This window comes from Hyla sarda, chromosome 1, assembly GCF_029499605.1.
Source record: "Hyla sarda isolate aHylSar1 chromosome 1, aHylSar1.hap1, whole genome shotgun sequence".
Lineage (NCBI taxonomy): Eukaryota > Metazoa > Chordata > Amphibia > Anura > Hylidae > Hyla > Hyla sarda.
In genome coordinates this window covers 534,635,864-534,647,684 of record NC_079189.1, presented here as the reverse complement: position 1 = coordinate 534,647,684, position 11,821 = coordinate 534,635,864, and the positions used below count along the sequence as shown (strand labels likewise).

Below are 11,821 nucleotides of genomic sequence, written 5' to 3'. Positions count from 1 at the left end.
AATATTTTTTTTTTTGTTTTGAAGTATATGTTATGAAAACATTTAAGGTGTCATTGGTAAGGTACAATTGGTCCCAAAAGAAACAAGCCCTCATATGGGTGTGCAGAAGAAAAAAAAAAAAAAAAGAGAGAGAGAGTTATGGTTATTAAAGCATTAGAAAGAAAAAACGATTGACCCGGTCCTAATTGAGCATCTTGTAAAATGCCAGTTTTTACTAAATCTGCACTTACTGTATTTCATTTACCTTTCAGCTTATGGCCTCTATTTGTGTTGTAATTTGTGTACTTTGGGTAGTTTGGGTTAGTCCATCATCGTTTTTCTTGCAGCACAGAATCCTGCATAAGTTACTATAATTTTGTGTTGATGTAAAGTAATACAACAACGGGTCAAGACAGCAACTCATACTAAACACACCGATGCATATTAAATAGACAAAATAAAGGTCATTGGCAGAATCAGATGTGATATGGAGACTTTGAATGAAAAAGAGGACATTGGTCGGCCCGAAGCACAAAACGAATGCAGAAAGTATAATGATGGCTAAGATCACAGCTTGTCTCTTCATCTCAGTGTCACCCAATTGTGAGGAACTCAGACTTCTAATGGTTACAAAATAGCAAAAGGTTGTGACAATGAATGGCAAGAAAAAGAAAAGTATACAAAAAGTGCAAAAATAATAGCGATAAAAATTATTGATATTATCTATATTCTGTACATCATGACAGGTTGTTTTTCCAATAAGGACAATGTACTTAGTTTGCTTGTGTATAAGAAGAGGAATGGTACTACATATGGAAATGACCCAAATGATGATACAGACCAACCATGATCGACTTACTTTACGCCAAGAGAGAGACTGTATAGGATAAACCAAAGCCAGAAACTTGTCTACACTCATACTTGTCATGATAAGGATAGAGCAGTACATGTTACAATAAAATGCTGCAATGGTAAAACGGCACATTTCATCTCCAATAACCCAGTTATTCCCAGAGAATCTATACACTATGTTAAAAGGCAGGGTAGAAACAAAGAGCACATCAGCCAGGGCAAGGTTCAGCATGTACACCACTGCCGGCTTCTTCAATTTTGTCTTGACCAGGAACATGACGATCGCAGTTATATTTAATGGTAATGCAATCAGAAACACAAAGATATATATCAGCGGCAAAAATATGGTCAACCAGCGGCTGGAGAGATAAGATAGGACTTTGGCTGAAAAAACAGATTGATAGCTATTCAAAAGCTCTTGTGCTACTACTGCATCCATTGGGGATGAGATGTTATAAGTGCTGTTTTCTGGTACACTTGAGGTTTCTCCATCTAAATAAATGATTACAATTACAATGGCGAAATACAAACATGCATCAGATGCTAAACTAACTATTCACAATATACAGTCATGGTCGTAAGTGTTGGCATCCCTGAAATTTTTCAAGAAAATGAAGTATTTCTCACAGAAAAGGATTGCAGTAACACATGTTTTGCTATACACATGTTTATTCCCTTTGTGTGTATTGGAACTAAACATAAAAAGGGAGGAAAAAAAGCAAATTGGACATAATGTCACACCAAACTCCAAAAATGGGCTGGACAAAATGATTGGCACCCTTTCAAAATTGTGGGAAAAAAAAGATAAAACATTGTTTCAAGAATGTGATGCTCCTTTAGTCTCACCTGGGGCAAGTAACAGGTGTGGGCAATATAAAAATCACACCTGAAAGCAGATAAAAAGGAGAGAAGTTCACTTAGTATGTGCATTGTGTGTCTGTGTGTGCCACACTAAGCATGGACAACAGAAAGGAGAAGAGAACTGTCTGAGGACTTGAAAACCAAAATTGTGGAAAAATATCAACAATCTCAAGGTTACAAGTCCATCTCCAGAGATCTAGATTCACCTTTGTCTACAGTGCACAACATTACCCAGGAGCACAACACTGCTGACACAGATGCATAAAAAAGCAAAACTACATTTTGCCAAAACTTGAGTAAGCCAAAATCCTTCTGGGAAGACATCTTGTGGACATATGAGACCAAGATAGAGCTTTTTGGTAAAGCTCATCATTCTACTGTTTACCAAAAACGGAATGAGGACTACATAGAAAAGAACACAGTACCTACAGTGAAATATGGTGGAGGTTCACTGATGTTTTGGGGTTGTTTTGCTGCCCCTGGCACTGTGTTCCTTGAATGTGTGCAAGGCATCATGAAATCTGAGGATTACCAACGGATTTTGGGTCGCACTGTACAGCCCAGTGTCAGCCCAAACATACATCAAAAAGCACCCAGAAATGGATGGCAACAAAGAGCTGAAGAGTTCTGAAGGAGCCAGCAATGAGTCCAGATCTAAATACCATTGAACACCTGTGGAGAGATCTTCAAATTGCTGTTAGGAAAAGACGCCCTTCTTTTAAGAGAGACCTGGAGTAGTTTGCAAAGGTAGAGTGGTCCAACATTCCGGCTGAGAGGTGTAAGAAGCTTATTGATGGTTATAGGAAGCGACTGATTTCAGTTATTTTTTCCAAAGGGTGTGCAACCAAATATTAAGTTAAGGGTGCCAATAATTTTGTCCAGACCATTTTTGGAGTTTGGTGTGACATTAAGCAAATAAGGAGATGGACAGCACACCAGATGATGAAGATGATGTTGCTGGTGCACGCAGAATTTGGAGCTTTGGTCAAGGGCTCACCATAGATACAATCAAAAAAGGATAATTCCGCAGTACACATAGTAAAGTGCAAAAAAAGGTGATTTTATTCCATATTAAAAGGTGTTTTCACAGCAAGCTTGCTGTGAAAACAACTTTTAATATGGAATAAAATCACCTTTTTTTGCACTTTGCTATGTGTGCTGCGGAATTATCCTTTTTTTTATTATATATATATATATATATATATATATATATATATATATATATATACATAAGAAAATCCAAGGTGCAAAAAGATTTATTCACTTCATATCAAGGCATAGCAACGTTACCGATCACACAGGATCCTTTTTCAAGCTCCTTGAAAAAGGATCCTGTGTGATCTGAAACATTGCTATGCATTGATATGAAGTGAATAAATCTTTTTGCACCTTGGATTTTCTTATGGAGTACTGCACCATTTCTTTGGATGGATTAATTTTGGGAGCTGGCACCCGGCCATTTTTTATAAGCTAAATAGTGCTGCAAAACAACCTCTTCCCTTTTGTGTATATATATATATATATATATATATATATATGTAACAACGTATTGTATGTATGTGCCAGCATAACTTCCAAATGGCTGGATATATTTCCATTAAAATTGGCACACATGATACTTATGTATCAACTAAAAATACAGTTCACTCGAGTTAAATACAGTTAAATCAACCTCAACCCACCCCCTGGTGTGCAATCGTGTATTTTACCAGTTGTGCAAAATTCATCATGTGGCACATGTCATTTCATAAATTTGTGTAAATGACAGGAAGCCCCTGTCAAGTTCAAAAAAGTGTGAAAACCTTATTGTCTTTTCACCTGGAGTATATTTGCGTGAAAAAAACAGCAACACCAAAGAGCGCATCTGCAACCCCACTGCCTACAAACGCACAGCAAGTAAAGTGACAAAGCCAGTGCAGATAACATGCAAAGAGGGCAAGGTTGGATGATAACTTTGGCACAAGTCAATACAAAATAAAAGCACACACGTTCACTGTAAGGCTAGAATTCCACTGAGGTTTTTTCCCACCAACAAAACACCAGGTTATTCTGGCATTTTTTCTGGTGTTTTTCCTGGTGTGTGGAAACAGCCAAATTTGTACCCTGTGGCAGTTTTCTCACTGTCTTCAGGTACCACTCTGGGGGTTGGATGCTGAGTGCCCGGTCCACAGAGTGTAAAGAGATAAGGAGTGATGTATAGCATATACATATATGGGGTGCTGAGCATCACTACTCACCTTCCCCGGCAGTATAGTATACAGGGGTGCATAGTGTACCTTTGTATACTAGACAGGAGCCGGGAATCCTGTTACCAGACTGACAGGACTTCCTGCTCCTATAGCCCCTTTGGGCAGTATACACTATATACAGAATATCTGTAGATAGCTGTATATAGTGTATACAGAAGACGAGATCCCCTCACCTCTCTCGCTCCTGTCTGGTTCGTGTAGCTCCGCCCCCTAGTGATGACATGAGGCAGAGTGGTAAGTAAATATGAGGCTCTGTTCTCATTGTACGTTTTGTATAATGTGAACAGACCCTTCTGCCAGTGTCTTCCCAGACAGGGAGACTCCAGCTGTTGCTAAACTACAACTCTCAGCATGCTGGTAGTTGTAGTTTTGCAACAATTGGAGGCTCTCTGTTTGGGAAGGCATTGCATTTTGGGCACTCTCCCCAGCAGAGAAGGCCAAAAATGTCCTAACCCATTTTTTGTGTTTCTTTTTTCTTCTGTTTCAGATCCGTGTATGCAGAGGATTGCGACAGATTCGGTGGATTACTGCGTTGAACTAGATTTTTTTTCTTTTAATAAAATGGCTAACGAGGACTGTGGGGGAGTGTTTTTTAAAATAAAATAATTTTTCCAATGTGTCATGTTTTTTTTTTATTGAATTTTCAGGCTTAGTAGTGGAAGCCGTCTTTTTGATGGAATTCATTACTAAGCCGAGGCTTAGCGTTCGCCTCAAAAACAGCTAGTGCTAACCCCCAATTATTACCCCGGTACCAACTGCCACAGGGTACCTACAGGAACCGGTACCAACAGGCCCGGAGCGTCAAAAATGGCGCTCCTGGGCCAAGGTGGTAACAGGCTGGCGTTATTTAGGCTGGGGAGAGCCAGAAACAGTGGTCCTCGCCCACTCTGGTAATGTCAGGCTGTTGCTGCTTGGTTGGTATCTTGCTGAGAATAAAAATATGGGGAACCCTATGCGTCTTTTTAATAAATAAATTAAAAAACGCATAGGGTTCCCCGTATTTTTATTCTCAGCAAGATACCAACCAAGCAGCAACAGCCTGACATTAACACGGTGGGCGAGTACCATTGTTACTAGCCCTCCCCAGCTTAAATAACGCCAGCCTGTTACTGCCTAGGCCCAGGAACGCCATTTTTGACACTCTGGGCATGTTGGTACCGGCTCTTCCCGGCACCCCCTTTTGCGGTGGGTACCGGGGTAATAATAGGGGGTTAGCACTAGCTGTTTTTGGGGCTAACGCTAACCCCGGCATAGTAATGGATTCCGTCAAAAAGACGACTTCCACTACTAAGCCTGTAAATTCTATTAAAAAGAAAACATGACACATTGAAAAAAATATTTTATTTAAAAAAAAACACTAAAATAAAAAAAAAATCTAGTTCATTGCAACAACCCTCTGAATCTTCCGCAAACCTCTGCATACACGGATCTGAAATGAAAAAAGAAACAAAAAATGGGTTAGGACATTTTTGGTGCTCTCCGCTGGGGAGAGTGCCCAAAATGCAATGTCTTCCCAAAGAGAGAGCCTCAAATTGTTGCAGAATTACAGCAACAGCTGGAGTCTCCCTGTCTGGGAAGACACTGGCAGAAGGGTCTGTTCACATTATACAAAACATACAATGCGAACAGAGCCTCATACTCACCACTCTGCCTCCTGTCTGTAGCTCTGCCCCCCCTAATGACGATATCACTAGGGGGCGGAGCTACATGGACCCGACAGGGAGCAAGGGTGGTAAGGGGATCTCATCTTCTGTATACACTATTTAGCTATCTATTGAAAGCTGTGTACTCTGTATACCACCCAAAGGGTTAACCTACACTGTCCAGCATTGTAAGTTCCCTCTTTCCTTGCTTGGCTGGTGCATAGCGCACAGCTCAGCAAGGGGTTAAGTGACCCAGCAATGTGTATACTGTATACACATTGCAGTCTCACCATAAGTTCTTGCTGGGCAGTATAAATAGGACATATATCTACTGCTCAGCATCAGCTGTTTTCCCAGCTCTGTAGCCATGAGCACAGCTGAGTCACGAAATTCACATCAGGAGGATTGCAACAGGTGTCAGGAGTGACACTTGCTGCGATCTGTGCCTTACTGCAGGTACTACTTCTCCCAACGTGGAGCACACTCTGCTCCATGCTGGGAGTTGTAGTACCTGTACTAATAGACAGATCGCAGCGGGTATCATTTCTGACACATGTTGCGATCTGTCTATTAATGCAGGTACTTCAGCTCCCAGCATGGAGCCGAGTGTGCTCAATGTTGGGAGCAGTAGTACCTGCAGCTAAGGACAGATCACAGCGGATGTCACTCCTGACACCTGCTTCGATCCTCCTGTATAATGTATAAATGCAGCCAGCCGCTCTTCTATGGTCCCCTGCACTGATGTATATATGCCTATTCATATTTCCTGCAGAGAATTGTGATTGGCTGGAACCAGTATGTGTGTATATACGGCAGTGCAGGGGACCATAGAAGAGCGGCCGCCGCATCTATACATTATACAGGAGGATCGCAATGGGTGTCAGAAGTAACACCCGGTGCGAACTGTCAATTAGTACATGTACTACTACTCCCATCATTGAACAATTTGTTCCATGCTGGAAGTAGTAGTACTACCTAAAAAATTTAAAAAAATTAAGAAAAAGTAAAAAAAAAAAACACACACACACACACATTTTATTTAACACATTATTATAATACATTATTAATAAAAATTTTAACAAAATTAATTATTACAAATACATTATTTTTACCTTTAAATGGCCCTTTCTAAATTTTTATTATTGTGAGCTACATTTTTTGTTCCCTGCCCGCCCACATAAATTGATCCCTATTTAAAAATGTATAAAAATTTTGTGAGAAAAAAGAAATTTCGTTGAATATAATTTTTTCGATCACTGCTGTATCTTTTTTTATTATTATTTTTCTTTAATGGTACCCTACTAAATGTTATTAAAAAAGGTATCTCCATCAATTTTTTGGATCACTAAAGTCCAAAAAGAATAAAAACCGCTAGTAAAAACGCCAAAGTAAAAACTCACATGGCGTTTTTTCTTGGCGATTTTTTACTCCCATAGACTCTCAAAAAGAGCTGAAAAACGCCCAAAGGATTTAAAAAATGTCAAACTGAAAAACATCAAGTGGATCTTGCATTTTGCAGTTCACTATTGACATCTGGCCGCAGCATTTTTCACAGAGAAAAAAACGCTGTGTGGCAAAATGGGCGTTTTTATCACCATTTTTGCATGAAAAACCTCAGTGGAATTCTAGCCTAATGACTTCTGCCAGCAGGACAACCAAAGCCTGTGTAAAACTGTAAGGGTGTTAAATTGATTGTCTCATCAACCAAACAGGCATTTCCCTGCAGAGGAGGTGTGGCATTACAGGGTGGCCAGGGACCAGGCTCTGTTATAAGCTATTTTAAATGGGCACTATCACCAACTTTTATTTATTTATATATATATATATATATATATATATATATATATATATATATATATGTTGTAGTACTTATGTACAACAACATATCTCTAATATAGTTTAATTTTTTTAATTTTTTATTAAAATGTTTTATTTTACATTTGAAAACCGGCCACTAGGGGTCTCCCTCCTAGTGGCCGGCTGCAGCCTGGTGTGACGTCATGCCTGAATTCGGACCGATGCCGGCCGGGCAATCGGTCCGAATTCAGTCAGGCTGTGCTCGCTCCCTGCCTGTCAATCAGACAAGCGGGAGCGAGCGCTGAGAACAGATGTGCGCATTGGGCTCCCTGGCCTTGCACGCCGGCCTCACCTCCCGGCATCCCGTCGCTGCTGCCGGTAACCACCTCACACCGGACTGTCCTGCACTTTGGTATGGGGGAGAGCGGGTTGTGCGGCGGGGTTCGGGTAGCTGTGTTCGTGGGGGGGAATGGGGCGTTTGGGTTTCGGGTTGCGCCGCGGCCATGTAAAGATATTGTTTTTAACACAGGGTGCCTCCAGCTGTTTCACCACTACAACTCCCAGCATTCCCTGACAGCCAATAGATGTCAGGGCAAGCAGGGAGTTGTAGTGGTGAAACAGCTGGAGGCACCCTGTGTAGAAGAACTAAGGGCAGAAGTGTCGGCCCCAGCCGGCATCAGTGATGTCGCGCCTGCTGGGGAAGTCTGCCTGGTAGTGAGCACACTACCAGGCAGACAAAAAGTCCTTTTTAATATAGTAAAAAAAAAAAATAAAGGCAGGGAGGGGGTTAGGGATAGATGGGCAATAGGCAGGGACAGAAAAAAAAGCAAGGGGCTTAAAGGGATACTCCAGTGGAAAACCTTTTTTTTTTAAATCAATTAAGATTTGTAACCTCTGTCCATGTCAGGAACTGTCAGAAGCAGGAGAGGTTTGCTATGGGGATTTGCTTCTGCTCTGGACAGTTCCTGACATGGACAGAAAGGAAGTAAAAAAAAATAACTTCCTCTGGAGCATACAGCATCTAATCAGTACTGGAAGGATTAAGATTTTAAAATAGAAGAAATTTACAAATCTGTTTAACTTTCTGGCACCAGTTGTTTTAAAAAAAAATCCTTTCCACCAGAGCACCCCTTTAAATACTGTTTAGGGGGCCCCTTGTTGTCAGTGTCCCACCCTGTGTCATATTGCGATGATATCTTAAAATAATAAAAACCTAAATGACTAACTGTCAGGACATGTTCAAATCTCCCAGCTTGTGACCTCTGCTTCTTACTCTGGTTACCCAGATATGTACAACCCCATAATTAAACAGCAGTTTCATACTTTTAATTAGAGCTCTTTCGCACTACAGAATCTGCAAGGAATGTCCAAGAGGAATTCCACATGGATTCTACCTTGCATCACACTTCCTTTGACTTCAGTGGGTTTTCCACTTCTATGTTCACACAGCAGAAGTTCAGCAACAGAACTTGCAATGAAGATTTTATTTCCGGCGGAAGATTTATGGTGTTTAATCTTTCACTGGAATCCGGTAGTAAAAGCCCATAAGTCAATGGGGCATTGATTATCAGCACTTATTTCTGTGGAAAATTCCACAAAAAATAAGCATCAATTCAGCATAATTTCTGCTCCTTTTACCAAGGAGCAGAAAGGATGCAGATCCACTGAAGGAATTCAGCAAGGAAATTGTCATCACTGAATTTCATAGTGTTAACATATAGCCATAAGGCCATGTTCACACAACGTAATTTCTGAGTGGAATTTGGCAAAAAAAATTAAGCTTGGAAATCCCCTTGCAGCAGAGTCAGGGATTCTGCTGCACCATGCACACAGAAGAATTTTCAATGGAAAAAACATCTGCCCTGGAAATCCTGATTCCGGCCTCTGAACTATTGACATGTCAATTCTTTTGTCGGAGTCTGCTTGGAAATGCATAGCCCTCTATGGAGACTGCGCATTTCCAAGTGGTCTTAGCGCCGGCACTTCTATATGTGTAATGTCCCCCCGTGTATTCCGGATGGACAGTCCACAAATATTCTGCCGTATGAAGATAGCCTAGCAGGATAAATAGTAAAAAAAAATTGCTTCATGAATTTAGTTTAAAATTATGATTATTTGTTTTTTCTAATGAAGTGAAGTTTCACACAAGGATAATACAACACATTTTTTGACAAATGTCACTTCAGGTCATCAGACATGCGGTCAGGTAGAGGCTTGTGACTCTAATATGGATGCAAAATATGTGTACTTTATATTTATTTGAAACAGGCCTAATGGTAAGTTCACACAAGCATGAGTTCAAGGTTTGAGCCACGGAAGATCTTCGTCAGCGGAATTTTCACAGCAGTAAATCCACATCAGATTACATTGTCCTCAATGGGGTCTGCTGCTTATTTTCCGTTGAGGAAATTCTGCTACAGAAAACCCACCGCGGATCAAACTTGTGGGTAATCTGCCAGTGTGAACGTGGTCACTAAGGGTAGGGTCACACGTGCCGTATTTTCCTGCATATTTTCTGCATCTGATTTTACTACCCATTGACTTGGATGGGTAGGGAAATACGCAGCAGCAAAATGCAGCACATGTGACACTACCCTAAGGGTACGTTCACACGAGCGGATTACCTGCAGAATTTCTGCAGCGTATTTGCTTGGGAAAATCTGCAGCTGATTTTGCTACCAACTGGCTTCAATGGGTCCAAAGGAAAATCTGCAAATCTGCCTTTATTTCGGATTTTCTGCTGACCCATTGAAGTCATTGGTAGTTAATACCAAGCGGAAATACGGCAGGTAATCCGCCCGTGTGAACGTACCCTAAAGCTGTAGAATTTTGTATATTCTCAAAAGGAATCATGTTTTATATTATGTTTTTTTATTATTAGATATTCACAGTATAGCTTATGCATACTCACCTATAGTTATTGACATCCCTAGTTGTCCAATATAACCTGAAAACAAATGCCCAAACAGGATTACTTGTATAAAAATGTTCTTTAGATCACACAGTATTTTTTTTAGATTTATGAAGCACTCCATGTGATTTTCAGTTATGTCTCATATAAGCTCAGTTTTCATACCATTTCATGCATATTAACTTCCCACAGTAGCAATTTTTTTTTTTCCCTCCTTGCAGTCTTAGGCTATAATCAGATGGTGGAATTTCCATGCAGAATTCTATGAAAGAATTCTGCCAGAAATTCTGCCGAAATTACACTTTAGGCCAAAATCTCTACTAAGTTATTGGCAAACCGATTGAATAGGGTCCCGGTATTGATAGATCCAGGTGAAGTAGGTTTTGTTCAGGGGAGGCAGTCCTTGGATGGAACCAGATGTACGATCGAGTGCCTTCTCTGCTCCTATCCTTAGATGAGGAGAAGGCATTCGATCGGGTCCATTGGGGGTATCTGAGACTAATGAAAACCTATAGCTAATGCCTCTAGGACCTCACCAATGGTGCATAATGGTGTGGGCATTGTTTTTAATTCAGATTATAAAATATAATATATAAATAAGTAAAACAGTAACAAAATATCACATTACACTGGCATTTATCTAGTGAAAATCTCACTGGGCCCTAGTGAGATATCCAAAAATGTAAAAAATATATGAATAAATTAATATTCAAATGAGTCCATAAATCTGCAGATAAAAATAGTAAAAATAAAAATAAAATAATTCCGCAAAAGGTGTTTGAATTTGTGGCAAAATGATTGTAACATAAAGTCAATGAAAAAATTAATAAAAAAGTAATAAAAAGGTTGATGAATGGATGATACAGAGTATCTCTCACCACTGATTCTGGCTTGATAGGTTGTGATAGATGAGTCGCAGCCTTGTGTTCCTCGTGTGCCCCAATGAGTAGAGGGGGGCACAGGTTGATATGTCTCCCTTAGCAGCCCCGTAGGCAGCAAATAGATGTTGCGTACCGTGAGCTCCGATAGCGGGGGAGCATGCAGCAGTTTCAGCGCTGGGGACCTCGTTTGCTGACCGGCTTAGCACAGACGGCACTAATCTGGCACTCCAGCAGGAGTGTCAGTCGACTCGGGTGCAACAACGGGTCTGATGATGGTAGTACGCCGGGAGCGATGGAAGGCCCGGGATTGGCGTCCCACGTGGAAGCCTCATCTCCTGCTTCCACGTGGGACGCCAATCCCGGACCTTCCATCACTCCCGGCGTACTACCATCATCAGACACGTTGTTGCACCCGAGCCGACTGACACTCCTGCCGGAGTGCCAGATTAGTGCCGTCTGTGCTAAGCCGGTCAGCGAACGAGGTCCCCAGCGCTGAAACTGCTGCATGCTCCCCCGCTATCGGAGCTCACGGTACGCAACATCTATTTGGGCCCCCTGCCAACGGGGCTGCTAAGGGAGACATATCAACCTGTGCCCCCCTCTACTCATTGGGGCACACGAGGAACACAAGGCTGCGACTCATCTATC

General features: G+C 41.2%; 1 protein-coding gene across 2 annotated transcripts in view; it reads right to left on the bottom strand.

The window, feature by feature from the left end:
* Window positions 1-204: 204 nt before the first annotated feature.
* Window positions 205-11,821, bottom strand: part of LOC130291549 (proteinase-activated receptor 1-like) — a 33,409-nt gene continuing 21,792 nt past the window's right edge. For both annotated transcript variants that reach the window (XM_056540423.1, XM_056540433.1), the window contains 2 exons: window positions 10,293-10,328; window positions 205-1,323 (listed from right to left, as the gene is read on the bottom strand). In XM_056540423.1, the coding sequence (XP_056396398.1) occupies window positions 248-1,323; window positions 10,293-10,328 (1,112 nt within the window). In that variant the 3' untranslated portion in view covers window positions 205-247. The remainder of the gene's footprint in view (window positions 1,324-10,292; window positions 10,329-11,821) is intronic.